At 46.2% G+C, this 26141-nt stretch overlaps 2 protein-coding genes across 23 annotated transcripts in view; one reads left to right on the forward strand and one right to left on the reverse strand.

Moving 5' to 3' along the window:
- Positions 1-5997, forward strand: part of SLC6A6 (solute carrier family 6 member 6) — a 54010-nt gene extending 48013 nt beyond the window's left edge. For 8 of the 15 annotated variants that reach the window (XM_015875008.2, XM_015875007.2, XM_015875006.2 and 5 more), the window contains one exon: positions 160-5997. In XM_015875008.2, the coding sequence (XP_015730494.1) occupies positions 160-300 (141 nt within the window). In that variant the 3' untranslated portion in view covers positions 301-5997. The remainder of the gene's footprint in view (positions 1-159) is intronic. The other 7 variants (XM_015874997.2, XM_015875004.2, XM_015875003.2 and 4 more) reach the window with 1 other exon arrangement.
- A 2947-nt stretch (positions 5998-8944) lies between these two features.
- The window catches only part of GRIP2 (glutamate receptor interacting protein 2), a 198418-nt gene continuing 181221 nt past the window's right edge, over positions 8945-26141 (reverse strand). For 6 of the 8 annotated variants that reach the window (XM_015875369.2, XM_015875372.2, XM_032447258.1 and 3 more), the window contains 7 exons: positions 22866-23005; positions 21717-21893; positions 19915-20068; positions 17175-17295; positions 14733-14969; positions 13566-13712; positions 8945-11062 (listed from right to left, as the gene is read on the reverse strand). In XM_015875369.2, the coding sequence (XP_015730855.1) occupies positions 10874-11062; positions 13566-13712; positions 14733-14969; positions 17175-17295; positions 19915-20068; positions 21717-21893; positions 22866-23005 (1165 nt within the window). In that variant the 3' untranslated portion in view covers positions 8945-10873. Of the gene's footprint in view, positions 11063-11866; positions 13713-14732; positions 14970-17174; positions 17699-19914; positions 20069-21716; positions 21894-22865; positions 23006-26141 lie in introns of those variants that run through there. The other 2 variants (XR_001558055.2, XM_015875373.2) reach the window with 2 other exon arrangements.

Consider the following 26141-nt stretch of genomic DNA (forward strand, 5'->3'; position numbering starts at 1 on the left):
GCAAATCTCCAACATGGCACTATTGCACAGCCCTTGCAGAGCCCTGCACATCTGGCAGCCCCGTGCTTGATTTGCCACATCCTCCTTTGTTCACAGAAAGGTACATGGACTGTGTGGCCTCTCAACCTTTGCTTTTTTTCCCCCCCCCCTTTCTTTCAGAGGATAAAAGCAGTGGCTGCCCCCAAGGAAGTGAATCGGTGGTCCAAAGAAACAGAGAGTGGCACTCCCTTCTGCCCCAATGGAACTTCGAATGGCGGATTGATCAAGCCAACTCATATCATTGTGGAAACCATGATGTGAGCTCTCTCTGTGAGAGGATAAACCTGCTTTAACTGCCGTTTACTAACCATAGATTCTCATAGGACCAGGTTTACAGAGCTTTATATTTGCACTAGGATTTATTTTTATTTCTCACAGAGAAAGTTATTTTTTGTGTGTGTTTTGTTTTTGTTTTTTGTTTTGTTTTTTTTTAAATATTTTGTAAGGTAATCACAGCAGATGCCTCCCTGTAGAGGGAGAGCGTTCATATCAGACTAGACATATTACAGGAATTTACTATTATTGTGGTTTTTTTTTTTAAATATATATATCTTTTATCTCTAAGCGTTATACACCTTACCACTTGAATTGACTGTCTTGCCAGCAATATATTCAAGTCTCAGAAAGCAATTTTAGGTGCTGGTGTGGTTGGGAGCAGGGTAACCTACAGAACACACAAAAGGCGCTCTGTTGAGAGATATGAGAATAAATAAAAAACACACAACAAAACAAAACACAAAGATGCTGTTTTCAAGCCAATTTTCAAAGGTGTAGTATTTCCACCCTCTGGTTCAATTGTGGTAAACGACAGGCTGCAGGGTCACGCGAGGGAAAAGGGTGCAGTTATGTTTAGCACAGTCCCTGAATAGAGATAGCAGCAGGCAGCTGGGAGCAGGGTGTGCGAGTGGGCAGAGGAGCTGGGTGTGAAGAGCCTTGCAGCCCTTCCCTGCAGGCACAGTGCTGGGATCCAGGCATGCAAACAAGGGGAAGGCTTGAGGAAGGTGCCTGCAGGACTTGGCATGGCTCTCTCTTTTGTTCTTTTTTTGTTTAGGTGAAGTGCCTGCTGCTTGTGCATGAGCAGGTGGGTTGAGCACCTACTCTTTAGTGTTCCAGCAAAGGAGATTTTAGCAGAGACATCACTTGGATAAGCTTGAATTCTACTGCCTATCCCCAAGCAGCACAGTCAGTGAGCAGCACAAAGCAGCACCTGTGATCCCAGTGCTTCAGGTGTTTGCCTGCTCATTCATTTGCATGTTAACTACTGGACTTTGTTTGGGGCACTGTTTATAACCTTGTTAATAATAGTGATGAAGATAATGATATCAGCCAGCAAACGGGTGCTTTTCATCCACGTATCTCGAGAACACTTTGCCAGGTTTGATAACCAGGATTCTCTTTATTTATTTGGAGCAATTGGATACTGTTGGGCAGTGGATCTGGTGTATGGTAACTGCTGAGTCACAGCCTGAACCACTGATTGAGCACCTGGGGAAAGGACTGGTCAGCCCTGGGAGCACAGGTGAAGGCAATTTAGCTGTTTGACCAGAGGAGGTGGAGCCTGGCTGCACCTCTCTTAGACCCCATTTAAGGGCTGACTGCCACTGTGGAAGGATCTCTGGTTGGAGATCCTTTCTTTGTGGAGTCTTTCCTGTGAGCCTGGATCTTCAGAGATGGGTGAGCACCTTTTCCATTTTAACATCATTCCATCTATGCTGGTCCTTTGGCTGTTACACTCCTGTATTGCTCTTCTGCTGTGTTGATCTTTCAGATGATAACACCTGGGTTCTACATCTTCTTGCCCACCATTAGGTTAAATCATAATTTCTTTTTCAAGGGTGGCAGGTGTATTTCTAATGCCTGTGGCTGTGTCTGCTGAAGAAACAGGACTTAGGGGGCATTGAATTAAAGCAGAGGAAATGTAACACTGCAGTGTTTTGTATTCGTTTGGTCTGAAGGAACTGTGTGCCATTCCAAGTTGAGCTGTGGAATAAAGAATGCACTGCTGGGAGGAGCATGGCAGTGGGGGTGCAGCAGCTTTGCTGGGTGCCACTTCGTGTGGGCCGGGGGGATGCTTTTATGGGAGGTTGCTCCCTGAAGATGTCCAGGACGTGGACAGCAGACTTCTTTTGTTCTGTTTTAAACTTGAGCAGGTTGTGCTGGGAACAGATTCTCTGGCAGAACTCAGCCTTTTCTTGTGGGCATTCTGTTTTGAGGGAGAGTTATTTCTTCTTGTGATACCCTAATATTAGGCTATCCAAAGGTATCTAGAGGAAATAACTTGACAACAGCAGAGCTTGTATCTGTTGATTTTGCCATCAGCTTAGTCTGTGAGGGCAGATCTTGTCATTTATATAGGAACATATCCAGTTCAAAACATTCCTACGCAGAAGGTTTGATTTGTTTTTCCATGGACTAACTGGCCGCAGCAGCACACTTGTTGAGTAACTTGTTGGTATTACTGTAAAAGTAAAAGGGTGGTGATTTAAAGTTAAGAGATGGACCAAAAGCAAAACATGATATATTTATTTTTTTCTATTTTGGATTTGTATGTAATTTTACACCAAACGTCTGAGTTGCAGCAACAAAACCAGCCATGTCAGCGTTGCTTTTGTTTTCTTTTTCTGGTTGCTGTATTACAAGAGTTACAAAGGAAACTTTTCCACAGCTGGAGGTGACGAGCACCTTGATTTCAGCTGCAGGGCAGTGGCTACTGCCATCCCAACAGCAGGGATTCCATTGAGCCAGGAGGGTTCTGGCTGGAGTTTGCCATCAGATGTGTGCAGAGTAAGGAAACGTGCACACAGCTGTTTTTGCTTTTTAATCTTTTAACCATCAAAGACAAGGAGATGTGATCATCAATGGCTCTTTCAGAGGGATTCAACATGGACCCTTGTTTTTGAGTTAGGATTAGTGTCTGCAGCACATAGGCATGCTTGCCTGGGTTAAGATCGAAGCAGAAGGTTTGGGGAGTCTATTAAATTAATGGTTTGTGTGAGTGCAGATGAAACACTGATGCTTAATTTATACTTTATTTTCTTGATATGTTGTCATACGGCTGCATATGGGATTTGTTTGCACATGAGATTTGTACTATAGAGCTGAGACAAGCTTTAAGTAGGAAAACAATGGTTTGACTACACCACAATGTCTGGTGAGTCAGTTAGTCATCTCCCACTTGTGGAGAGCATCTTTGTGCTGGAAACCAGAGGGCCAATACTACACCTTTAAAAGTACAACAACCAGAGAACCAGAACCCAGCCCCGTTTCGATGTGAACTTGTGCCATTCAAATCAGTCGCTTCCATGTACCACGTGAAAGAGTCTTGCACGTATGCAACAACCTCATTGAAGTGTTCTCCAAGTACACTGCTCTGGCCCCGCTGTGCTCATCAGCGTGACTGCAAGGGAGGACTGGGGCTCACAGAGAGCTAAGAAACGTTTCTGGAAAATAGTTCCCCCCCCCCCCCCCCCCCAAAATGATTCTATTTGTTTTAAACGGGGTTTGAGTTCCAATGAGCACATTTTAAAGTCTTTTTTACCTGACCGTTTTTTTTATCGGGTTTCTGAACTTTTCTTGTTGATAAAATTTGCATTTCAACGTGATCCTCTGCCAAGATTATTAAAAGAAGTAATTTGTAAGTCTGTGTTTCCTACGTATTTATGATTGCAAATACAACTGATCTCTTGTTCCTAATTGTTTAAACACTTGTGACTTATTTTACCTGGTTGTTTTTATTTTGTAAATGAGGAACTCTATACTGAGTTATCATGGCTAGTCCTAAGTGAACTGGTTTGGATACTGATAAAACTAAGTGTGGGTTTGGGCATGAGATCTTTAGGATGAGAGCATTGAATGTAAAGACAGCAGAACAAAACAAAAGCACACCTTTCGTATCCCACGCACCTTTGTGTTGCTCAGCTCCTGTGGGATTGGAAATAGCACATTTCCAGCAGTGTTCCTTCCCAGCTGAGCTGAGACTGGGAGATGGCAGAGCTGCAATTACATTTGCACCGTGAGATTCTCCGAGTTGTTCCTAACCTTTCTCAGTTTTCCAAACCTCTGAAGTTCACCTGTGACTGGTTATGATCTCACTGAATGGGCATCTATTGTAAGGGACTTTACCAGTATTCTGTATTTTGGTATTTAAACGATATGATTTCATAAATAGAACTGGTTTTTATTACTATTATTGTTGTTGCTACTGTTGTCATTTACCTTTCCATCTGTAGCTTTCCTTTTCATCTGGTCCAAACAGATCCATGCATTTAGAAAAGTCTTCTTTGAAGTGTGAGGTAGTAGGTCCACCATGGATTTGTTCTTGTGTTGTGAATGGAAATATCAAAGCCTAGCAACTGTATTTACCGTCTTAAACAATGCTGGTGTTCAACCTGCAGCAGCAATGCAGCTCAGGAGTGGAGAGTTAGGTGAAATCAGTCCTGGAGCAGCAAAGCTGTTTTCCACTGTTGTTCCTGGGGAGAGGAGGAAAGAGAAAAAGAAGGTGCAGCCATGTGGTTGGTGTAACACGCATTAAAAAATAAACCCATGCATCTGCAGAACCTATTTTGCCTCTATCAGGGTTGCATCTTCTGCAGCACTTTGCACTCTGCTGTGCATTCACCTTTCTCAACTGCAGATTTTTCTGTTCCTCCTCCCTGCCTCAGCATTAGAACAGTTCAGACAGCTCTGAAGGCATGTGGACATTTCCATTCAACAGGCTTTTTACGAGTCTCCTCCAAGTCTGCTTCTGTTTGTCAAGGAGACTTGCAGTTTTGGTGAGGCTGTGCTTGTCACGCTGGGGTTCAAAGCTCCCACTTTGTGCCAATGGCAGAACTCCAGTGGTGGGAGATGTGAACCCTCTATAGAACTGATTATTAGCTTTCACATCTGCAGTTGCTGCAGGATCATGTGTGGAGGCATAGTGTATATAAAGTGTTAAATAAACTGTATGGAGTGGACAAGTTAGCTAAGCAGCTCAAGCATACTTGGAAGAAAGATGACCCTGAAATCATTTCCAAAAGATTCAATGCAAGTTGCTCGCTTTGAGTAACAGAAAGGTTAAAGAAGAGTCTGTGCTTACGTAGACTAGTAGATGAAATCTTCCACCCTTAGAAGCACGCACACAAGTAGGGACATTGCTTCCATTCCGAGGCCACAAATTATGCATGACTTTCCAAGCTATTGGGATGGGAACTGAGAAGGTTTAGGCACCACTTCCCTAGAAAGTGCTGACCTCCAGGGCATCCAAATGGACTTTAAACTGAGATACTGAAAGGGAGATAACAAGGCCAAAATGCTGGGCCTTGGCCCTGCCAAGGAATGCTTGAGGTTGGACTCCTGGCTCTGTGGAAGTACCACACGGCTCCTGCTGCGGGAGGTGGGAGTGCTGAGGGTTTCAGGCAGCTGCCTTGGACTTGTTTCCTCCGAAATCAGCATCCAAAGCTTTGTGGTTAGGATTAACATTTAGTTGTGTATTTGTATATTTGCATGAGCAAAGGTTGGGAACTGTCAGAACCTAAGTAGCTCCTTTTTATTTCTTGTAATCGAAGATAAGCATAAGAAAGAAGGTTCTCAGTGGAGAAACCAATGAACAGAAGCAGCCCCTCCACCCCTAAAGCTCCATAATTTGGTCAAAGAAAACGATCTATTGGTGGTTAATTTGAGCTTGCTTGAAGATTTGCTCAAGAATTACTTCTGGCATAGGCAGCCTGAGCCCCAGCTGGAAATCTGCCCCTTTCCCAGAGCATCCCTCTTCCATTCCTCAAAACAGCTGCTCCTGCACAATGATTCCCTGCTTTAAAAAGTCATAATAATCTGAATTTGGTCACTTCTATCCAAAAAGTAAACAGTGGGAAATGACTTTTTGCGTGCCTTTGAGCTGGTCATTTCTACCTATCTGAAGTCTTTTCATCTTCAGGATGTGGGTATGATTTAACACCCCCCTCCAAAAAAAAAAAAAAGGAAGAAGAGGGGAAAATTTCTCAGGTTGAAAACCTTCAGAAAACAAGACTCATTCCCACATCCCCAGCAGAGCTGAAGAAGTTTGATTGCAGGGTTTGCAATTGGAAAAGAGCCTGACCCTGCTGGGTATTGAATGACAGCCCAGACACGTCCTCCTTTGTTTTGTGGCTTTGCCCTAATTGGAAATAAACTGTAAAGCTGTCAGAGTGTAATTGCTCCATGCTTTACGCAGCTCTGTGCTTTAGGAGCAAAGCGAATTAGAAACAGTTTAGGAAGGGGTGAGGTTGTGGAGGTTTACTCCCTGTGTTGCAGCTCTGCAGCACCGCCACGCTGCTCGTGTTGCTGTGGAGCAGCTCTCCACGCTCTGAGTTATTGGAGAAAGTGGGGAGAAATAGGACTTGTTTATTTTAACACAGAGTGATTTGGTTGCACTGAGGAGCTGTGCATGTGTGCTTTGTGTGTGTACAAGGGAAGGCTTTGGTCCCGTAGCGTAGCACGTTTGCATGATACGTATGGTTTCTAAATCTCTTGCATCTGCTTCTGCATTGGAGATGTGAAAAAGATGTTTTTATTATTTAAAGAGGAAAAAAAAAGAGATGAACAGTTGCAAACTCATGTGGAGAGGCCAATACAGCCCTTCAGGGTGCATCCAGTGGGTGTCACCCACTCCTGTCCCTCAGGGCAGCAAGGCCTCTGAGCACCACGGCATCCCAGCACTGTTCTGAAGTGCTCCTTGTTCCATAGGCTGTTGTTTTCCCAATGTGATGTGGTGGCTGTTACCTGCTAACATTGCCCGGGGGGCTTCATGTTGTGAGAGGTGGTCCATCTCCTTTGATGTAATTGGCTGAAATACAGCGGTGGGTTGGGTTTGTTTGGGTTTTTATTGTTGTTGTTACTATTAATTGTTTTAAATTCCTACCAACTGTGACTACAGTGCGGTGATGAACAGCACATACAGAGGGGGGGCAGAGATGAGAACCTCCTCAACGATGTCATCGGAGCTTTTTTTAATGAGAAAAAGAAGAAAAAAAACCCCTATTTTTAAAACATTTTAAACCAGTGTGTGTGTGTGCAGGTGTGTGTGTGTATGTGTGGGGATATTTGTATCTCTCCTGGAGTGTAATTTAATCCTATGACACCCCCCCCTCAGCCTTTGTGGATATGGTAAATGTTTGTATTTTGCAGTTTCTGTTTTGCTTTTTAGAGAAATGAAATGGATATGGGTATTTTTAAGTCATCTTTGCTTTATTATTATTTTTTTTAGATGAGTTTGTAATCACCTTATAAACAGAAAATAAAACTTTCCTTTGTTAAACCAGCTGTGCTCACTGATGTCTTTGATCTCTGAGCATCTCAGCTTTAAGCCCATTATTTGCTGTGTTAATTCACTCAGACACACAGAGCGGTGTGAAGGTATGGAAATGGTGCCTGTTTTTGCCCCGCTGCTGTGGTCACACGCCTACAGGGTCACCAGGTAAGGGGCTCAGGTGCAGAAAAGCCCGATGAGAAGGGAAAAACAACAACAGTGATGGTAATAAATTCATTTCCTAGGTACATGGGATTTGTCGTTTAAAAGGCTCTGATGGCCCCTTCAGTTGGGCAGATGAAAGTTAAACCAGAATTGCATTTCCTTAAGCCATGCTTGGAGGGGGAGGAAAGGAAACAGTTTGGTTGTTATTTTTGAGATGCAGAGCAGCAAACTGCAACATCCTTTATGGTCAGGGTCATTGCTGATGCTCCAACTGCCCCATGTCCATGGTCAGGACTGAGGGCACGGAACTGCCCAGCCAGGTTTCCCTGCTGCACCTTGAAGCTTTTAAGGTTGTTTTGAGGGGCAAAATGGCTTGGTTTTGACTTGGTTGCATTATTGGTTTGCTGAGCGAGAGCTGAGGCCTTGGTGCCAGAGCATAGCATGCAGTGCCTGGGCTGAGCAACCCAACACTGGTACAGACACAGCAATGCGTCTCAGATATAAAATAATCAGCTTGAAATCCTGCAGCACCACACATGGCTGCTCAAGGGCCCCATGGGCTGAGCAAGGTGCCATTAGCAGGCAGCTCCCCACTCACCCATGTGCCTGGGCTGCACTGAGCTGCCCTTTTCCCTCTGCATGACACAGGGGCCCGTGGTCACGTTGCATGGGTGCACGTTCAACCTGACATCGCCCCAGTGCCTGGGCTGGCACCGAGCAGCTTTGGCACAGCCCCTGTGCCAGACATGTGAAGGGCTCTGCTTGGCAGCCTGTGCCCTGAGGACAGCCAGAGATGACCGATAAGGCTTGTTTACATGGCAATGATTCCCCAGCTCTAACCAGAAGCGTTTTCTGAGTCCGACCTCCGAAAATTCCTGTGCTGTACCCGCTTAGTGGTGAACACAGCACACCCTTTGCTTGCCAGCGAGCAGCAGTTCCTGATGGCTGTATGTGGGGAAAGCAGAGCCTGCACTGCATGTGCTGGAAGTGTAGCAGGGTCCCTTAATCCCTCTGTAACCAAAGGGAAGAAAGTAAGTACCCCTGTAAGGACACAAGCTCTCCCAGTGGCTTTGTGGCAGTTGTCTCTTTAGATGCCTGGCTCCAAAGGCTGGATAATTTTGACTCCTGCTGTGCAGCACCTCCAAGGCACCCCCCTAAGTTATCCCAGGGGAGATTCAGGTTGGACATTAGGGAAAATCTAATGAGTGATCAGGTGCTGGAATGGGCTGCCCAGGGAGTCACAGATCCTGAAGGTGCTCAAGAAACGTTTAGATGATGTACTGAGGGACACAGTTTAGTGGGTGATAGTGGTGACAGGTGGATGGTTGGACTGGATGAATTTAGAGGTCTTTTCCAACCTTGGTGATGGATTCCCAAGATCCATGAATTATAGAATCCAAGTACCCATCAGGTCACCCCCTTATCCTATCCCCAGGGGTCACCCACTGCTTTGCAAACGCTGCCAACAACAATACGTGCATTTCATTTGTTTTTATTTAATTAAAAAAAAAAAGTCATTGCAATGCCATTTAAATACAGAGATTTACAAATAGGTCCAAAACAGGACTAAAATATTCTTTGAAATGCTGTACTTTTAAATATTGTGCTTTCATAGATACATAAGAAAAATCAGCATATAAAAATACTTTACAAGGAATACACTCTAATATATGGATAAAAATACACATTTAAGTAATGCATTTCATCTTCATCTCATTCAAAATGCATAGGAAGGGATACAAGGACCAAGTTTTTCTTCCTTTTGTTTTAAAGCCTTTAATAAAAGTCTTCATTAAAAACCTATGAGAAGCCCCACCGAGCTTCCGCTGTTCAGAATATTGCATATAAAAACACGTTCGGCTGCACTGTCAATGCTCCACAGCATCAATTATGGCACATTACCTAGTTGTGGCAGCAATGGTATGGGATATTGCATACTTGAAGAGAAAATGGCTACACCGACAAGTAGCTGGATGGGGCTGGACAAGCCTCAAAGAAACACCCCAATACACAGGGCTATTGTGGAGGGAGAGAGCTGCAAAGTGGGGATGGATGCAGGAGTGAGTCCTGGCTCAGCAAAATGAGGAACGTGCTGCATACAGCCCCTATGGCACCCAAACACAGCACTGGTATGGGGTGGTGATGGAGGAAATGAAATGGTGAGCGGGGTGGGGGGGTAGTGGTCAGCAGGGCTGCAGCCCCTGACCATGTAAGCTCCTCACCTCCACCATATCACCACGCCTGAGCCTTCACAGGGCAACGCAATGCCAGGGTGCCAGGAAGCTAAGATCATCATAAAGTGCTAAGACATGGAACACTGAGCATGGCTCATGTCTGCTACAGGAGGAATTCAGGGCAAGGAGAGGAGGAGGAGCCCACAGCCACATTTTGACTGTGCCTCCTGCAGATGGGGAAGCCATTGCAAATACCTCAGCTGCCTCTTCCCCATGCATGGCCTGGGAGCACACTGGGGCAGGGGGGACAAGCAAGGGCACCATGCTTGGAAAGCCATGGGAAGGCCAGCAGCAAGGCAATGGGGTTGACAAAGCAAACCCCCCTGGGCACTGTTAGTGCAGGTAGGGAAGGGGATCCACAATCTCCATCTAATGAGGGGCTTCTCATGCCACTTCCTGGTAAGGTACAACAAGGTTCTATTAATTCAAAACATCAGCTGCTCTGGATAACATTTCTGCTGTTTACTTGCATTATCTCCATAAAAATGGTATCCTCCATATGAAAAATGGTAGCTAAGCATTCGAGCAGGCATTTAGGGTCTTCAGCCTTGAGCACAGCCTTCTGCTGTATAGCACAGACAACCACACCGCTGATGGTGGGCACTGGGCTGAGCATGGGACAGCATGGAAGGGGCCGGCTTGAGGCAGCTGCAAACATCAATTTCTGAACAAGAACTGCACCTAGACACCATCAAGTGCATTTTGAACTGTCTTTTAAACAGGGCCCTCCATAGCCCAACAACTGGAAAGAAAGGGACTGCAGGAATCAGATTATCAGGAAAGTTTGGAGGGTGGAACCGGGTACAACAGAAAAGGCATGGCATTTCTTGCTGCATGTGATAAACAGAGCAAACAAGGATAAAAATAGCACCATGTGTGTTTGTAGGATGGCCGAGGCCTGAAGAGCAAGGAGGCGCTGGGGCAGGACCCCATGCACCCCAATGCACTGGGAATGCAACAGCTCACCCCAGCCCAAGAAATGCACATCCAGCTTCAACCCTCCCAAGCAATGGTGGGTGGTCTACAGGTGACAGCTCACTGAAGACCCACCTCCCCCCTTGGAGCTGATGAGACACACAGCATTTACAAATACCAGTGCAAAAAACAGGAAGAACACCCCAAATACCACAATGGCTCAGCAGAGGCTCCAGGCATCGTCTACTGCGGCTGCTCACAGGGTCTGGACACTCGCCTTGACCTCGGCGCGGGCTGCCTGTGCCAGCAGCTCCCCATTCCCCTCAGGGGGAGCATTGGCAGCCAAAGGGTTCCTGCTGATGACCAGTTCCAGCTTATTGCCAGATTCTGCGATCAGCGGCACAACCAGACAGCAGTCAAAGTCCCTGGTACGAACGCGATTTACCTGTCGGGATGGATTTAGGATGTGCCATAGGAAGGAACAACAGAAACACCAGGTTTGTTAGTTGGAAAACACAAGGCTGGTACTAAACCCACACCTGTGAAAACACACAGCACCTGGGATGGGACTCTGACAGAGGGGTCACAGCAGAGCACCCTTCTGAACTGGGCATGTCCTGCCTTAGCAGCAGAATGAATGGCTCTGTAACTGGTAGAGCAAAGGGGAAAAAGCCTGGATCAGGCAGAAGTCCTGACACCTGGAGTCTAGGAAGGTATTACACCTTTTGAACTCAGGGCTCAAAAATCAATTCTCTAGTTCAAGCCTGTGGGAGAAAGGTTGCTACATGATTTTCTGCCATTGTAGCTTTTACCGGCCTTAAATCTGTGATGTGGGGTATTCAGCACCTAGAAAACAAACACAACACAGACCCTGAGGCTTCAATCGATCACTTTCCAGCTCAACAGGCAGTAAAAATCAGGACTATACTGAATAGTTCCTGCTTCTCCTCATGCCATTTACATCCTTCCTTCTGGAGGAGTCCAGATGCATTTCACATGGGCTCAGAAGGCGGCTGCGGAGGCTGCAAATCCTCTCTGCAGGATTCAGCAGTGAAAGCACTTTTCCTACTCACTTGAGCATCTTGAAGCACGTTTCTAGGCTGGGTCACCTGCAGGAGCCATCCCAGCTCTCCTGCCTACAGCTCCCAGAACATCTGGGCTCGGTGCCACGACAGCCCCAGGATGGAGAGGGCTGGCAAATAGCATGGGGAGGGGAAGCAGGGAAGGGAGAAAGGAATTTCCCACCCACCTTTGGAGTGAACATAACCCCTGAGGCCAGGCGTTGATTCCTTCTCAGGATAAGGGCTGGATGAGTCCATGCAACCCTCGCATCCAAAGCCCTTTCCCAGGATTAATACGTGCCCATGGAGCTGGGCTCTGTGATGGCAGCAGTGTCACCCTGCCCTAGCTGGCAGCTACCCAGTTGAACTCAGTACTGCTCCTTATAGATGAGTGACCAGGGTCAATTTCCAGGTTGCACACAGATGAGGAGAAATAAGCCATGAGCTTACTTTGCCTTTGTTCCATGCTGGCTGGGCAGCCCCAGTGCAGAAAAGCCATTACTGTAATGTCATGCTCTGGGTAATCCATCAGTCAAGAGACAGAAGGTCCTTCGCAGGGACAACATGTTTCATGGCCTTCAGCATTGGAATTTGCTTGCAGACACATCATCATGCCCATAACCACTGTGTAGCATCCTCAGCAGCACATCGCCGTGCTTCTTGCTGGGATTTGCCTGTACCAGGTCTGCAATCCTTCATCCATCACTGCTGCACATGTCAATGCGATGGCAATCTCACTGTCCTCTTGTAGGTAGAAGCTGTGCGGCACAGCATGTGGGGAGGGGGGTCTCAGAAGTCTCTGCTCTGTTTGGGATTTTGGGCACACCTCCCAGAGCACTTGGCACTCGCCAAGACAGACACATCCAACATTCAACAGAAAGGCAGCCTACAGCCTAATTAGCTTCTTGTTCATTCTTGCACCATCTTTTATTTGAATCTGAGAAGGAATAATTGTATAGCAGCCAACTGGCTAGAGATCATAACAAGCTTAAACAAGGTTCCCCACAGCGCTGCCAGCACTCCGGTTACCTGATGTACATAATATACTGGCTCTGATCCTGCTGCTAACAGCCCCCGCCTAGAAAGTAGCAAAACTAAACATCTTTCTGAGTGCTTCCAAATACGGTCACAATATCTGCATTTCCAAATGGTGGCAGTTTTTCCATCAAAGCAGCACTTTCTCGGTCGTTATTTGAGTCGCTCCAAAGCGAAACTTGTTATTATTTGTCCATGTAAAGTTCTTTTCCAAACTCCAGAATGCCCCGTTCTTCCACTGTCCCTCTGGCAGGCAGATAAGCCCAAGTTACTTTTATTTGCCCAGAGTTTTGATTCTGTTTCTGCGTCAGTTGTTTCAGACCGAGTGCCTTTCGAAGGATGGCATCCATGAAAAACACTTTGCTTGAAGGACGGCTGATTCTTAGAAAACTTGTAGTTGTCAAAGGCATGCACAGAACTTCATCAACACTGCTTAACTCCACGGGGGGGATTCACAAGAACACATATTGGTCCACACAGTCTAGTTTGTCCAAAAATCACCCTCTTTCATGATAGGAAAAGGATTGAGGGTGGTGAAGACGGAAAGCAACACGGCTTTTTGGTTGTGTTGGCTGTGAGCTGCCCGAGCTCACAAAGACAGCACTGGGACAGCTGTGTGTGGAGGTGCTCCCTGGGCTGGGTGTCAGTTAGGGGAACCAGTTTTGCTACCTAGAGATTTCTTATACAAAACACGGGTCTCATTGAGAGTTAGGTGGTAGGTGCTCGCCTAGTTGGCTAACTATTACCTTTCATTAAAGTTAGTGCTGTCATGGATGAGCCTCACTTCTCTCTTCCTCTCAGCCACTCATTCACTCCGTCCCAGCCTCCAGAACTGCATTTTGCATTTATTACCTGAAGCACTCTGTCATATGGCTTGAGGCCACACTGATCTGCTGGCCCATCCGGACGGACCATATTTACATAGACACCTTTTTCTAGCAGGCCATCCGACACACTGAATCCAAAGTCTTCACTCTCTGGGTCTTTGTGAAGTGTCATCTGGAGGGGTAGAAGCAGAAAGTACGCATTGGAATGCTGCAGAGACAGCACAAACATCTACACTGTTTAACACTATTCATTAGTTCTCCTTAGAAACTTCCTACCAGTCAGTCCTGGCATACTGAGGACAAGAACCAGGTCATCTAACCCCCTTCCCTAGATCACAATCATACTTTGTTCTCTAAAGGAGATGTATGCAGTATCAGCAGCCAACAGGGGACAAGCAATATCAAGGACAACTGTCTCCCTCCACCATGGTCCCCCTTTTCCATCCTTCCATGAACTGGGAGTGCATCTCTACCATTAGAGATGATGCTTTGACTGCATCAGGGTGCTGGTGGCTCGGAAAGCCCCATGGCTGTGTGGTCTGTGGGCAGGACAGTGCCCAGGGTGATGCCCAGGAGCTGCCCACGTGGCCCAAACCTCAGCTCCAAACACCTCCAGCACCAGATGCTCCAGCAGAAAGAATGCTCACCCTATAACACAGCTAATTACTCAGCTCTCCTCTGTCAGGAATGAAGTTTTATTTGAAGGTGCATTTGCTATGCCCTGAAGGACAAAAGCAGATCAAACATGAAAAGGTTGTTTTTCCCAACAGCCTTAACTGCAGGTTTCACTCTGAAATCACTATGAAAGAAAAAGGAACCATTTTTTGACACCTCTCCAGCTCCCTTCCCTGCCTGCATTCTGCATCAACAGCTTCTACAGTTAATTACTGCTTCTAATTACCACTGCCTTGCATCACACTTAAACTGGCTGCATTCACCCGCATACTGAATTCAAACGAGTATTCTGTCACTCAGGTCCTACCATTCGCATCCCTTTAGGAAAGGCCAGGAATGAAGAGGAAGGGGACAGAAAATAAATGATTTCACAGAAAAAAAGGCAGCTTACAGGATGGCGTGTGCCACTGGCAAAGGGTCAACAGAGATCATTTTCTATGGGGCTGCAACACATCCATCAGCTTTTCCTATTGAGGTACCACTGTGCCAAGGCAAACCAACCCCTGGCAACACAGACCTTGTGAAACTCGAGGGGGGTAGGGGACATGATCTCCTGCATCTCTTTTTCCATCTTCTTCATGTCCAGGTTCCTCTCATTCTTCTTGGCAGGGGAGCTGCTGCTCTCAGTCTGTCCAGTGTCACAGCTGGAGTTTGCTTTCCTCAACGGGCTCAGTCCTGATGGATTGACAGAGTCCAGGAGCAGCTTGCTGCCCTCCAGGCCCAAGTTGTGCACGCTCCCCGTCATGATGGATGCCTGTAGGGCAGGGACACAGAGTCACTCGGCTGAGGTAGGAGCAGACAACACAGGAATAAAAGACAACAAGGGAATCAAGACAGAAGAACATGCTGACCTCAGGGGAGCTCCCACAGGAACTGGTGGATCTCCAGCCTACTTCTGTGGGCTGCAGCCTATCGTCAGCATTGCACAGTGCTGGCAATGGCCCCAGGAAGGCAGCACCACAGACTGCTGAGGCCAAGTCAGCAGAGAAATTATGATTTTATCTGTCAGTAAATGGCAGCCTTCAATGAGTAAAACTGAGTTAAAAATATGAAATTAAGTAGTTTTTAAGCCTGGTCATCCTTGATAGCATCCATTAAACGATGCCCCTAAGTAGATTCTACTCCATTTGGCAACGCTTTTCGCTAATGAAATTACACTGATCAAAGCTAATGAAGGAGTAAAGAATCCAGTCTGTGGAACCTCAACTGGTTCCAGAGTCTATTTAAACAGCATAATGAAAACCATCATTATGAAGTTCAGGCTCCAAACATCAGCAGTCCTATTAAATGTCAAAAGGTAGCAGCAAGAAAAGGAAAGACAGGGAGCAGACAGCAAAATTCTGCAGTGCTAAGCATGGCAAGTCAAAGAGCAATCACTCTTGCACACAGGGGAAATAAATCCCTAATCAAGGCTTCTGTCTCTTTTCTGCAAGCTGGAACAAAGGTAAATAAAGCAGATTCTGGTGGCAGTGATGAAAATGCCAGCACTACCTACATTATCCCAAAAGGAGATGGAAAAACATGGAAACCCTTTGAGCGCGTAGCAGGCTTTTGAGTGTTGTCCAAACTGAAGGTGACTAATTTTTGAGGGAAGACTCCTCAAAAACTACTAGGAAACTCACAAACTAAAAAGATTTCCATATTTTATCCATCACTTTTAGGATTGTGTGGGTAGTGCTGGAGCTTGTCTGCACTTTGCAACATATCTTTAAATTCTCTTTAAAAGCATTGCTTGAAATGTAACAGCTCCAAAGCCTTTAAGCGTGACTCAAAAGCCCACGTATCCCTGCAAAAGGGATGGGCAGAAAGATTATTTTCTCTGTCCTGGCATTTCACAATAGCCAAACAAATCCCTTCTTTTGCATTAAGATCCGCCATTATGCAGAAGAGAATCATCTATGCATCATTTCAGAGTGGTACTTTTTCCTCAAACAGCCATTGACAATAACGGGAAACAAGCACATGGGCCAGAGATGCCCACAAAACCATTTCTGACCCAAACCCAGTGTTACTGGATTGGAAAAGCATGACAGCTGGCATCTCTCCAGGCACCTTATCAGGCACTGCATGGGGACACCGTCCCTGCACAATCTGCTGGAACAGCAAATGTCCACCAATTTCCAGACTCCTCCCTCCTCCTCCAACCCTGGGAAACTACTTTGGCTATCAGCCCCATCTTTGGGGTGACCAAGGACCCAGCCCTGCATGCCTTCCCCAGACATCTGCATGCAGGAGGTGTAAGAAGGGAGCAGCTTGTGGGATTGAACTACTGGGTCCCATCCCACCGGGCACATTTGCTGCCCCCACTGCTCTACAATCTCAAGAGAGGCCTTTATTTGCATCCCACAGCTTAGTAATGCAGGCTCCCCATCCAATAACCGGACACAATAACACGACCTCCAAAGCATTTTGGATAAAGAAAAGAGAAAGTGGTTCGTAAGGAGAGGAAACACCTTTATTTCTGCAGGAAGCAATTACTTTCTCAGATCTTTCCAGGGGAAGAGTGTCTGAAAAGCTTCCAATTACCCATTTTACTGAAACAGTTTCCGTCAGAGTGACAGCTGAATGCAAGATGCATGTTGTTCCTGTCTATACTTAAAGCAAGCTTCGGTCCCAATGGGCTTTTGCTTGGCGCTTGTGACAAACAGTACCTTCCCATGTAAGGGCTTATCATTTGATAGGGGAGCTTTGCCAACAGTCAGGTGAAGATTGTTGGCCAGCAGCAATTTGCAAAAAGAGCATTAATAATTCCTCAGCTCTTGGGGAAAGTATGTGCAAGGAACTGCCTGAGGAGATGTAGTTATCCACCAGCACACCCCTGAAATGGCCAAAACTCGAACCCTTCCTCACACCACCAACAGCACAGGGGTGCTGTGAGCAATCAGCACATCTGGTGAAACTGCTTAGCATTCAAGTCAAGAGCAGAACAGATCGGCAGCAAATTCGTAAAGTGATTTACCTCAATCTCCCTCAAAAGTTCAGACTGGCCGCATGTTTCCAAATCCTCCAAAGCTTCTCCAAAAACACGCCAAAAACTATCCTCGTGAGTGGTCTCAAGGCCATTTTGGCGGTTGGGGTATCTGTTGTAACGTAGGAACCAAACATTGTCAGCACTCTTCTGCAGCAGGATGAAAGCCGCGAGGCTACAGCAAGTGTCTCACCAGTAAAAGCAGAGACTTGAAGAGTCTTCATATACAAAAGCAAACAATATGAACTTTTCAGACAAGAGTCCGAACACGAGACCTCCATGCATTTACTAACTGGGCAAGCGTCCTTCAAAGGAAGAATTAAGTTGGTGTAGTGATGTCAAAGTTCAAAGGGTAAATTAAAAAGTGCCTGTAGGAAGATTGTAGGTTTAGGAAGACGTTTTGGTGAAATAGAGAAGTGAAAGAAAAAAGGATGCGTTATGGGTAAACCAGGAGCCTCAGAGACTGTTAGTACAAAGGCTGATGGGATAGAGCTCAGATCTGAGACACAGAACACCTGAGAAGAGAGAGAAAAACACAGAGGGTAACAGACATGGTGAGAAAAATGGTAAATACATTAGGTCTCTATGAGAATAAATAATGCAAAGATGTATATAAAAATGATTGCCCTAGGCTGGACAAATAAACGCACACTAATATTGACAGTGTCAGCGTATAACCCATACAAACCAAGTTTCATTTGCTTTGAGATGGCCAAGGAAGTGAGCTTTTGTGCTACACAACTCATTGCATTACAGCTGTGTATAGACTCTCTCCAGTTCTCTGGCTACAGAGAAAGGGAATACTGACAACCTCTCTCCAGTAGGTGCAAACACATGGTAACATGAACAACATCAGATCATCAGCACTCATTTTAACCAGAAGCCTCTTGAAGGCAACTTTCAGTGGTGATAAAACAAGGTCATAGTACAGTCACTGATGTGTCATGGGAGGATGGTGATATTACATCAGCCTTAATGCATCTTCCATGCATCCTATTAGGAGCTGTACAGACAAAGATCCACCTGTGCAGCATCTGGCAGCAGCTTGCATGGGACACGTCTCCACCAGAGCCACTTAGCAAAGTCAAAACATTGTACTTGAGTACAAATCAAAGAGAGGTTGGCTTCAGTTATACATATACAACTCCCTGAGCTATCAATAGCACGTCTTTCCCAGATCTGTACTAACAGCAAAGTCTTTAGCACATGCTTTGCTTTTCATCCATTGGTTTAAAGGAGAGTTTGTAGCAGGTATAACCTCAAACACACACACTTTTGGTCCTTGTGGGATTGTCACCTGCCTGGAGGCTGGTATCTGACATGGCTTATTGTATTTTAAATTCACCCCCTACCTCTTTTAAAGCAGCAGCTTTTAACAGGCAGAGAGGTCAGAAAAACACCCAGCAGGACTTTATAAAAACAAACCAAAATTCCCCCCTGAGAAGGAGTTTTCAATTCTTTTCCCTTACTCATTTCCTTCCTCTGCTCCAGGTTTCCTAAGAGGCAAAAGTCCCTTCCAGTTACGGATTTCTTGCCTCTCAGCTACAACAAACACCCAGGACTTGGATGAATCAGCCCTCACACCACTGGGTCAGCAGGTTTTTCCAGGCTAAGGGCGGCCAGGGTTAGAAAGGTTTTGTTTTTCTCCCTTAAGAAAAGGGCTCAGCAGCACGAACCGTTTCACTTGCACTTTGACATCAGGGCTCAGAGCCCTCATTAGGGACACACGGGGTTTCGAGGGTTCACATTTGCTAACTACAGCTGCCAGTGGCCTCGCTGGGAAGGCCACGAGAGAGCAGCGACCTCTGTGAGCCGGCTCTTGCTGAGAGGCAAAACAAGAACAAAGTCTCAGCCACTGCCAGCCTTCCTGCCAGCTTGATCATCTTTAAATAGGTGGAAATGGCCATGAGATGTTCTAAGGGTTTTGTCTGGACAAACAAAAATTAAGGGAAAATAATTATAAAAGAAAAGAATCGACAGCAACAACACGACACACACAACTATGGGGACTCTGAAGGATGTCAAGGGGAGGGTTAGTTACAGGGCAACAGGGCTTTTCCACTGTGCATGATTTGGAGAGGGGCTGAGGCAGATTCAGCAGGATTTTCACCCCAAAAGAGGGGGCAGCTGCAATCTGCTCTGTGTGCCTGGGAGATGTTCTGGGATTTCTTCCACTCTGGCAGAGCTGGGGGATTAACTTGGCTACGTTCACACTGTGTGGTTTTGTCCGTGTGTTGGAAGGGCGAAAGCGTGGTGGAGAGAGACATCCAGCCACACCTTTAGGAGATTTTATCTCAGCTATACAACCTCATACTAGTCCTCCATGAGCTTTTGATGGCCTTTTTGGCTTTGTGGCATCAAGCCGCTGAGAAGCTACATTCTTACTCTAAAGTCTCTGGCCAACACAACACCCTGGCCATGACTATTTGTAACACCCAAGCGATGAAAGCACCGCAGCCTTTACATGGCATGAGACACGGTAAGAACCTGTGGTCCGTGTAGCTGAGACTGTTCTAATTCCAGACATTAGTGTCACCAGGCCATGGCAGAAATGCCACAGAGCATCTCTGAGGAGGTCGTTCAATAGAGCAGATCACTACTCCAGCACCCGCCCCACAGATGCCTGATGCCATGATGGGGCATTGCTGGCCAACCCACTGCATCACAATCAGTGCCCTCTCATACCCACATCTGCAGAAGGGCCTCCCTACCTCCTACCACCCCTCCGCACCTGCTGGGCTTGTCCCAGTCGTCTTCACTGAAGCTTCCATCCATGTAGGGGTAGCTTTTCCTGGGGTCTGCAGGTGGGGTGCTGCTCTTTTGCCTGCTGTGTCTCCATTCATGTGGATGAAGGGCAATGCCTGCAGCCTGAGGTATGTACGTACCTAGGCAAGGCAAGAGGTGGGGGAAAAAGAGGTAACATCTGGTTAGAAAACCCAAGAGGAGTAAATGCCAGGAGAGCTTCCATCCCCAGATCCCAAACTTGAAGAAATTTAGGTTACATTCTGCTTTCACCTTAGTCTTTCAAAAGAAGATGTTCTTCCCATGTTTTCTTGCCCTAACCAAAGCAATTTCTCAGGATCAAATGGGTCCAATAGGAGGAAATCAGACAAGTTTCACTAAGTTTGCCCCCAAGGACTTCCCCATATCGTTGGATGTCTTGTTCCAGAGATGCAAAACCAACCCCTACCAAGTCACAAGATCTCCAGGTCTCATGAGAAGCTGTCTGGACAGAAACCCTTCAAAATAGAGCATTCCTCAGCAATGTCAGTGCCAGCTGCCATGGAAATAAATCTCCCAAGTCCCCTGTCCACCTCCTCCTGCCCATTCAACACTTCAGAGAAATCCCCACAGCCTTTCCAAGAAACATCGTGCACTTCCATTGCACCCTGTGCCAAGCGAACAGGAAGAGGTAAAAGAGAAACACATAATTAAGGGAGACTTGACCTCCCGCATGGCTAAGAGCACTGGAAATACACAAAGACGCTGCCAGAACTTCCTTTCAAAATGCCAAAGCCTGTTATTTCATTTAGCTGAGGGTTTCCTCTGTGTGTTTTTAAAGGTTAGACTGCTCTGGAAAGAGCCCCAGCAAAGTGCTCACCAATGTTTTACACCAGGCAGGAGCATTTGCTGCTTGCTACAGCATAGGAACAAGGTCCCTGGGCGCAGGGCCCTGCAGTGAAATGGGCACAGGGATGTGTGCACAGAGCTGGCCCTCCGGTGCCACCACTTTCACCTCCTCCTTAAGGAGACAAGGGATGGATCCCTGGGATTCAGAGCCACCTGGTGGCACGTTCCTGCCAAGCCCAGCACAGCTCCCTGCTCAAACCTGAGCAGCGTTTTGTGGAGCTGCTTTAGGGCTTTTGTTTTCCTTCGACACAGGCTAATACTAGCTCACATCACTGAATCTGAGCTGGACTGTTCTCCAGTGCCTTTCTCCAAGTGAAAACTTATTCCCATGATGGAACATCCTCCATCCCAATTCCATACGTCTGCCAGAAACCACAGCTGAATAAATCTGGCCTCCAAGACATCTGATCACACACCAGGGAGTCAGAGATACTGTCTCATAGCATTACCTTGATTATTTTGTTAAGTGAGTGCTTCTAGTCACAAGATGTTCTTGTGGATTTTAAAACATCCTGAAGGGGATTAATACAGTCTACATGGCCTCTCTGGGGAACTAAAAGTGAGCTGCAGGCCAAATACTTTCTAAGACATATGGACAGTGAATACTTATCCGATTACGTGAATTGTAAAATGTTTTAATGATTTTGAAACTGCTGTGAACAGTACGATGCTATCTATGTAAGCCAGAAGAAACAAAGCCAATAAAAAAATCTAAAATAGATATATCAACTCAGAGCACCACATGAATGCATTTTAAAATACATTTTGTTCCTTGCTGAAAGGGAGAAGCTGTGCTAGCACAATTAGACCACAGCCTTTGGCTTATGTTCATTCTCCAGACAGGCTTGGAAGCTCTGTCTGTCTTTGCCTTGGCTCACAGACCCGTGAGAAAAGTCATCTTACCTTGGCTTCCATATCCAGCATCAATGCCGGAGCCATCCCAGGACTCCATAGCGCTGTCTACACTAGGAATAGTGGTAGAATACATCTCAGACAGCTTGCTAGTTTTCTGGGAGTCCGTCAGTTCATCTTCAGGGTCACTCACTTCATTGATACTCCCAGACTTCTTGGGATAAGATTCTGAAAGCAAAATAAGACACTTTTGAAGGCACAAGGAACAGCACTCAGGGAAGGGCTTATGTTGCTGTGAGAGCAAGTTCAGCTACTCTAAGGCTCCTGAAGAACCTCTTCAGCTCTTCAAAGTTAACTGATAAAGGCCTGTGCCAAACTTTTTATTCCAAGCAGTTTCCACTTTTCAAAGTTTCAGTGAGATTCCCACAACACAACTTGGTGCCAAACTATAGAGCTGAATTTGTAACCCCTCATCAAGACTGTTCTATTTTGTACCAATTCAAGGCTGAACACCACCCAAAGAGCCTCCCACATAGTCTCAAGACAACAGTGGAATCCCTGGGCCTTGTACTTTGAGGCTGAATTTTCCTCTGATTACTGATGAGAAAATGGAGAGCTGAATGGGGATGATGAAGCTAAGATCTTCCCTTTCATTATTTTAGTAATAATAGGCTCTTATTATCATTAGACCAAGTTCCCTTCCATGTAAAAGCTATACAGGGAATGGTTTCTCAGCACAAGCTGACTATAAAGTCCTCATTGATTAAATCTCCTGTTAGCCATCCACACCCTGGATCTCCAACTCATAGAACTTAGCTGGGATAAAAATGCTTGCTGATAGCCTGCATTTGTCAATGAGGACAGATTATTTTCCCAAACAAAGGCCACTTTTCTAAAAGTCCTTATTTTCCAACCATTCAGAAGATTGCTCATCATAATTAACTGGCAATTACCTTGAAATTTCAATTACACCTGCTTCAATTCTTAGAATGATTAACGAGTCTCCAACTGGCACTTGCATGTCAATTAATTCAGCAAGTGGCTGTGACAGTTCTAAGTGTCAGAAGTGGAAAAAATAGTATTTCATAGCAAGGATCAAAACACTTGGCTTCAGGGAATGAGATGGGCTTTCTTGAAAAGACCCTACCGTGTATAGGATCTCTTGCAGACTCCCATCCCAGATCAGGAACCCCAACTCACTCTCCATCTGTTTCTTGATCTTCAGCGTTACTGTCTCCCCTGCCATCTGCAGCAGGTGGATGGCTTCACTCAGTGGCTTGCCCTTGAGGCTCACATTATTGATGGCAAGTATTCGGTCACCAATGTGGATGGCTCCGGTTCTGGAGAGGAAAGATACTGTTAGGGACTTCATAGAGGCAACCCTCCTCAGGTCATTAAGCTGCTGCTGCTTCAAGCAACAGCAAATTAACTCTCAGCACTTTAAACACGTCTGGGTTTCCTCCTGGTATGCTGTATACCCCTGTTCACCAACACTACCAAGAATTTGGCTTACACCACCTTTCACCTCTGTATACATACATGCATACAGGTACATGAACACATGCCCACTTCAGTTCCTAGGCCTCTTGGTAGCTGGACATCAAACCAGACTACATTTTAAACTCTTTGAAGTCATGGGGGTGTACATGTATTGCCAGTGGAGCAATGTCTACAGGTGGAACTGATGAGCAGGTTCCATGGCATGGACAGAAGACAAAGCTAAACTAACAAACCAACAAAAGATCCAGCCCAATACACACAGACTGTGTGGGCATACATGAGCTGAGCAAGTTGCAAACCAGTTTATGATCTCTTTTAAGTTCCCTCATATGCTCCCTAACACTGGCATGTTAGAGCAGCAATCCTTTCCTCCAGCACTGCTGTGCTGTTCAGCTATCAGGGATCTTGCATGATCAAACCAGGAGATGCAAATCTAGACAGACATGTCTTTTTGCCCATGGCAACATGCTTCTTTCCAAGGCTGTATCCAGTCCAAATCAGACTGCTGCTCCTGCAGAAATGGGATCTGATACACTGTCAAAACAGCAGGCAAAACAACTCCTTGTGTTTCCCCCTAATGTGGAACTTCAGAGGCATGCTTCTGCATCTACTGCAAAACATCTTGGATATGGTTTAGTGGGCAATATTGATGGGAGGTGGATGGTTGGGCAAGATGATTTTACAGGTCTTTTCAAACCTTAATCCTTCTATGCTTCTATGATTCCACAGCACATAAATCAAACCAGAAAACTACACAACGACCAGGCAGGACTGTTTGCTCTGCTGCTGCTGAGGTATTCAGTTTGTCGTAATAGTCCTTCACAGCCACTAGATGTCCGTATTGTCCCATCCTAGTCAGCCCAAAAAAGCCCTCAAGGAAAACTCTAGTACTCCCAGTATACATCACACTGCAAAGGGAGTATTTGTCTTAAAAGTTTCATTTACACGGTCAAAAACAAACAAGGCTGAACTGCTAGTACTTTAATGCAACCCTTTGCTAGCTTCAGTGCCTTATTTGGGGTTCTATCAGAGAGCTGAGCCAGGGCTGATCTCTCATGAATACTTCTCCCCACTGCCAGCCCCTGCACAGCACCATTGCTCTGCAGAAACTGTGAGACTCCCTTGGCAGGAAAACACAAAAATATCAAAGAGATGTCACATCAAAGGGGAAAAAGTTATTCAATCCCCTCCACTGTCCACTGTGTGGACAGGTAAATCCAGGGATTTACCTAGAGCATGGGCAGAGTCCACATCCCTTCTCCCATTTGCCAACATGTGATGGTGCTCAGTACTCCTGGACAAAACCCTCCTGCAGCCTCCTGTGTTTGTTTGACCAGGTGGTGTCAGAAGAGGCTGCCAAGCCCTTGAAATCCCTTTAAAATATCAATGACCACTAAAAAAATCGCTCTTGGAGAACTATTAAACCTCAACCAGAAATGAACTGTATTGGTCCCTTCCCCGCACAGGACAAAAACAAGTCGTGTGGCCAAGGGCAAAGTCACCCATGGGCACTGAAGGAGATGAAACAGAGAAGCCATCACTTGACATCATCAACCCAACAGCCTGTGCTGCCTCTGTAGGTTTCTATAGGATGGGACACATACAAGGAGAAAAATGCTCAAGGTCAAGATAAAACCCAAGCCATCTGCATCTGAAGCCTTTTCAGCTAAGACAGCTTGTCACTGCTGTGACAGACGTGTGACAGGTCCTAGAGGACACCCTGCCTTCCCCAGCACAGAGCCAGAGTGCAGATCATCCCCTGTGTCTCTCCAGGAATGGCAGCCACGTCCCCATTACCAGATGCCAGGATCCAGTCCACCCCACAGCAGCACCGCTGAAACACGTGCTGTGCTCCAGCAAAACGCAGGCACAGCTTTAACTCCTGTTATTCAGAAACCCATCACACCCTTCAGAGCACAGCTAAGAGTGTCTCTGGCACAGAGCTGAGCACAGTTGACAGGAAATGGACAAATCAGGATAAAACTAAGAGCATCCCTCATCTCTTGAGAAGGTTAAGCCACTCCTTTCTGCTGCTCCCAGGAGAAAGACCTGCAACCATCTCAGCAGAACATGCACCTCTCTGCAGTCAGCCTCATCCCAGCACTCCTCTCCCTCCCTGCAAGGAGCCAAGGTTACCAGGAGAAATCCCAATGCTGCTCCATCCCCTCTCTGCTCCTCAGCGCAGGCACCGCAGTTTGTCAGCCTGCTACAGTGCTGAACAGCTCTGTTGCTGTCCTCAAAAGGCATTCCAGTCCTTGCTGAGTGCCAGTTCCTGATCAAAATTCAATAGCACCGCAGCACTCGCCTGTGCTACATTTCTCTGCAGAGCAGTTACTGATGCGCATCTGAGTTCAAAGGAGGAACAGCCACAGCACTGCAAAGGGAACTGGGAGTAACAAAGGTACAGAACTGCTTCTACTGCCCAGCAGCAGCTGTTTCATGTCCTGAACCTCTCCTGCACTGCCAGTACAAGATGTAGACAAGCCTCAGATACTCCATGGGTAGTGCTTCCTAGGGAGAAAAGATTGCATCCTGGTGGTGGGCAGTGATGCAAAATCCCCAAAGAGAAGAACCAAGTGCATCCCTTTTCCTTACTTCCTGTCTTGGTTTTCTGTACCAAAGGAAAGCAATGGAAATGAGCAGCACTATGTGTACTAGGAGCTTGAGGAACCTGAGGCAGAAAGATGCACCAAGATGTATTATAGTTCAGCTCAGAAGGAGCTCAGTCTTCAAGCAGAAAGAACCAAAAGACCAGAACAGAAGAAAAAACTTCCCTAAATCCAGCATTTCACATCTATTTGTTCAGAGGTTTTTTGCAGCACAGAGGAAAGCAACCCCATGAGAAGCATGAGTCAGGTCTGCTGGAGTCATCTCTTATAAGTCACAGCACCGTACAGACAGAGTAATTAAGATACAGAGTATGACTCAGTTCCACCTTATATTCACATCACTGTCCTGATCCTTTAAATCCCACGC

Source organism: Coturnix japonica, chromosome 12, assembly GCF_001577835.2.
Source record: "Coturnix japonica isolate 7356 chromosome 12, Coturnix japonica 2.1, whole genome shotgun sequence".
NCBI classification, from domain to species: Eukaryota; Metazoa; Chordata; class Aves; order Galliformes; family Phasianidae; genus Coturnix; species Coturnix japonica.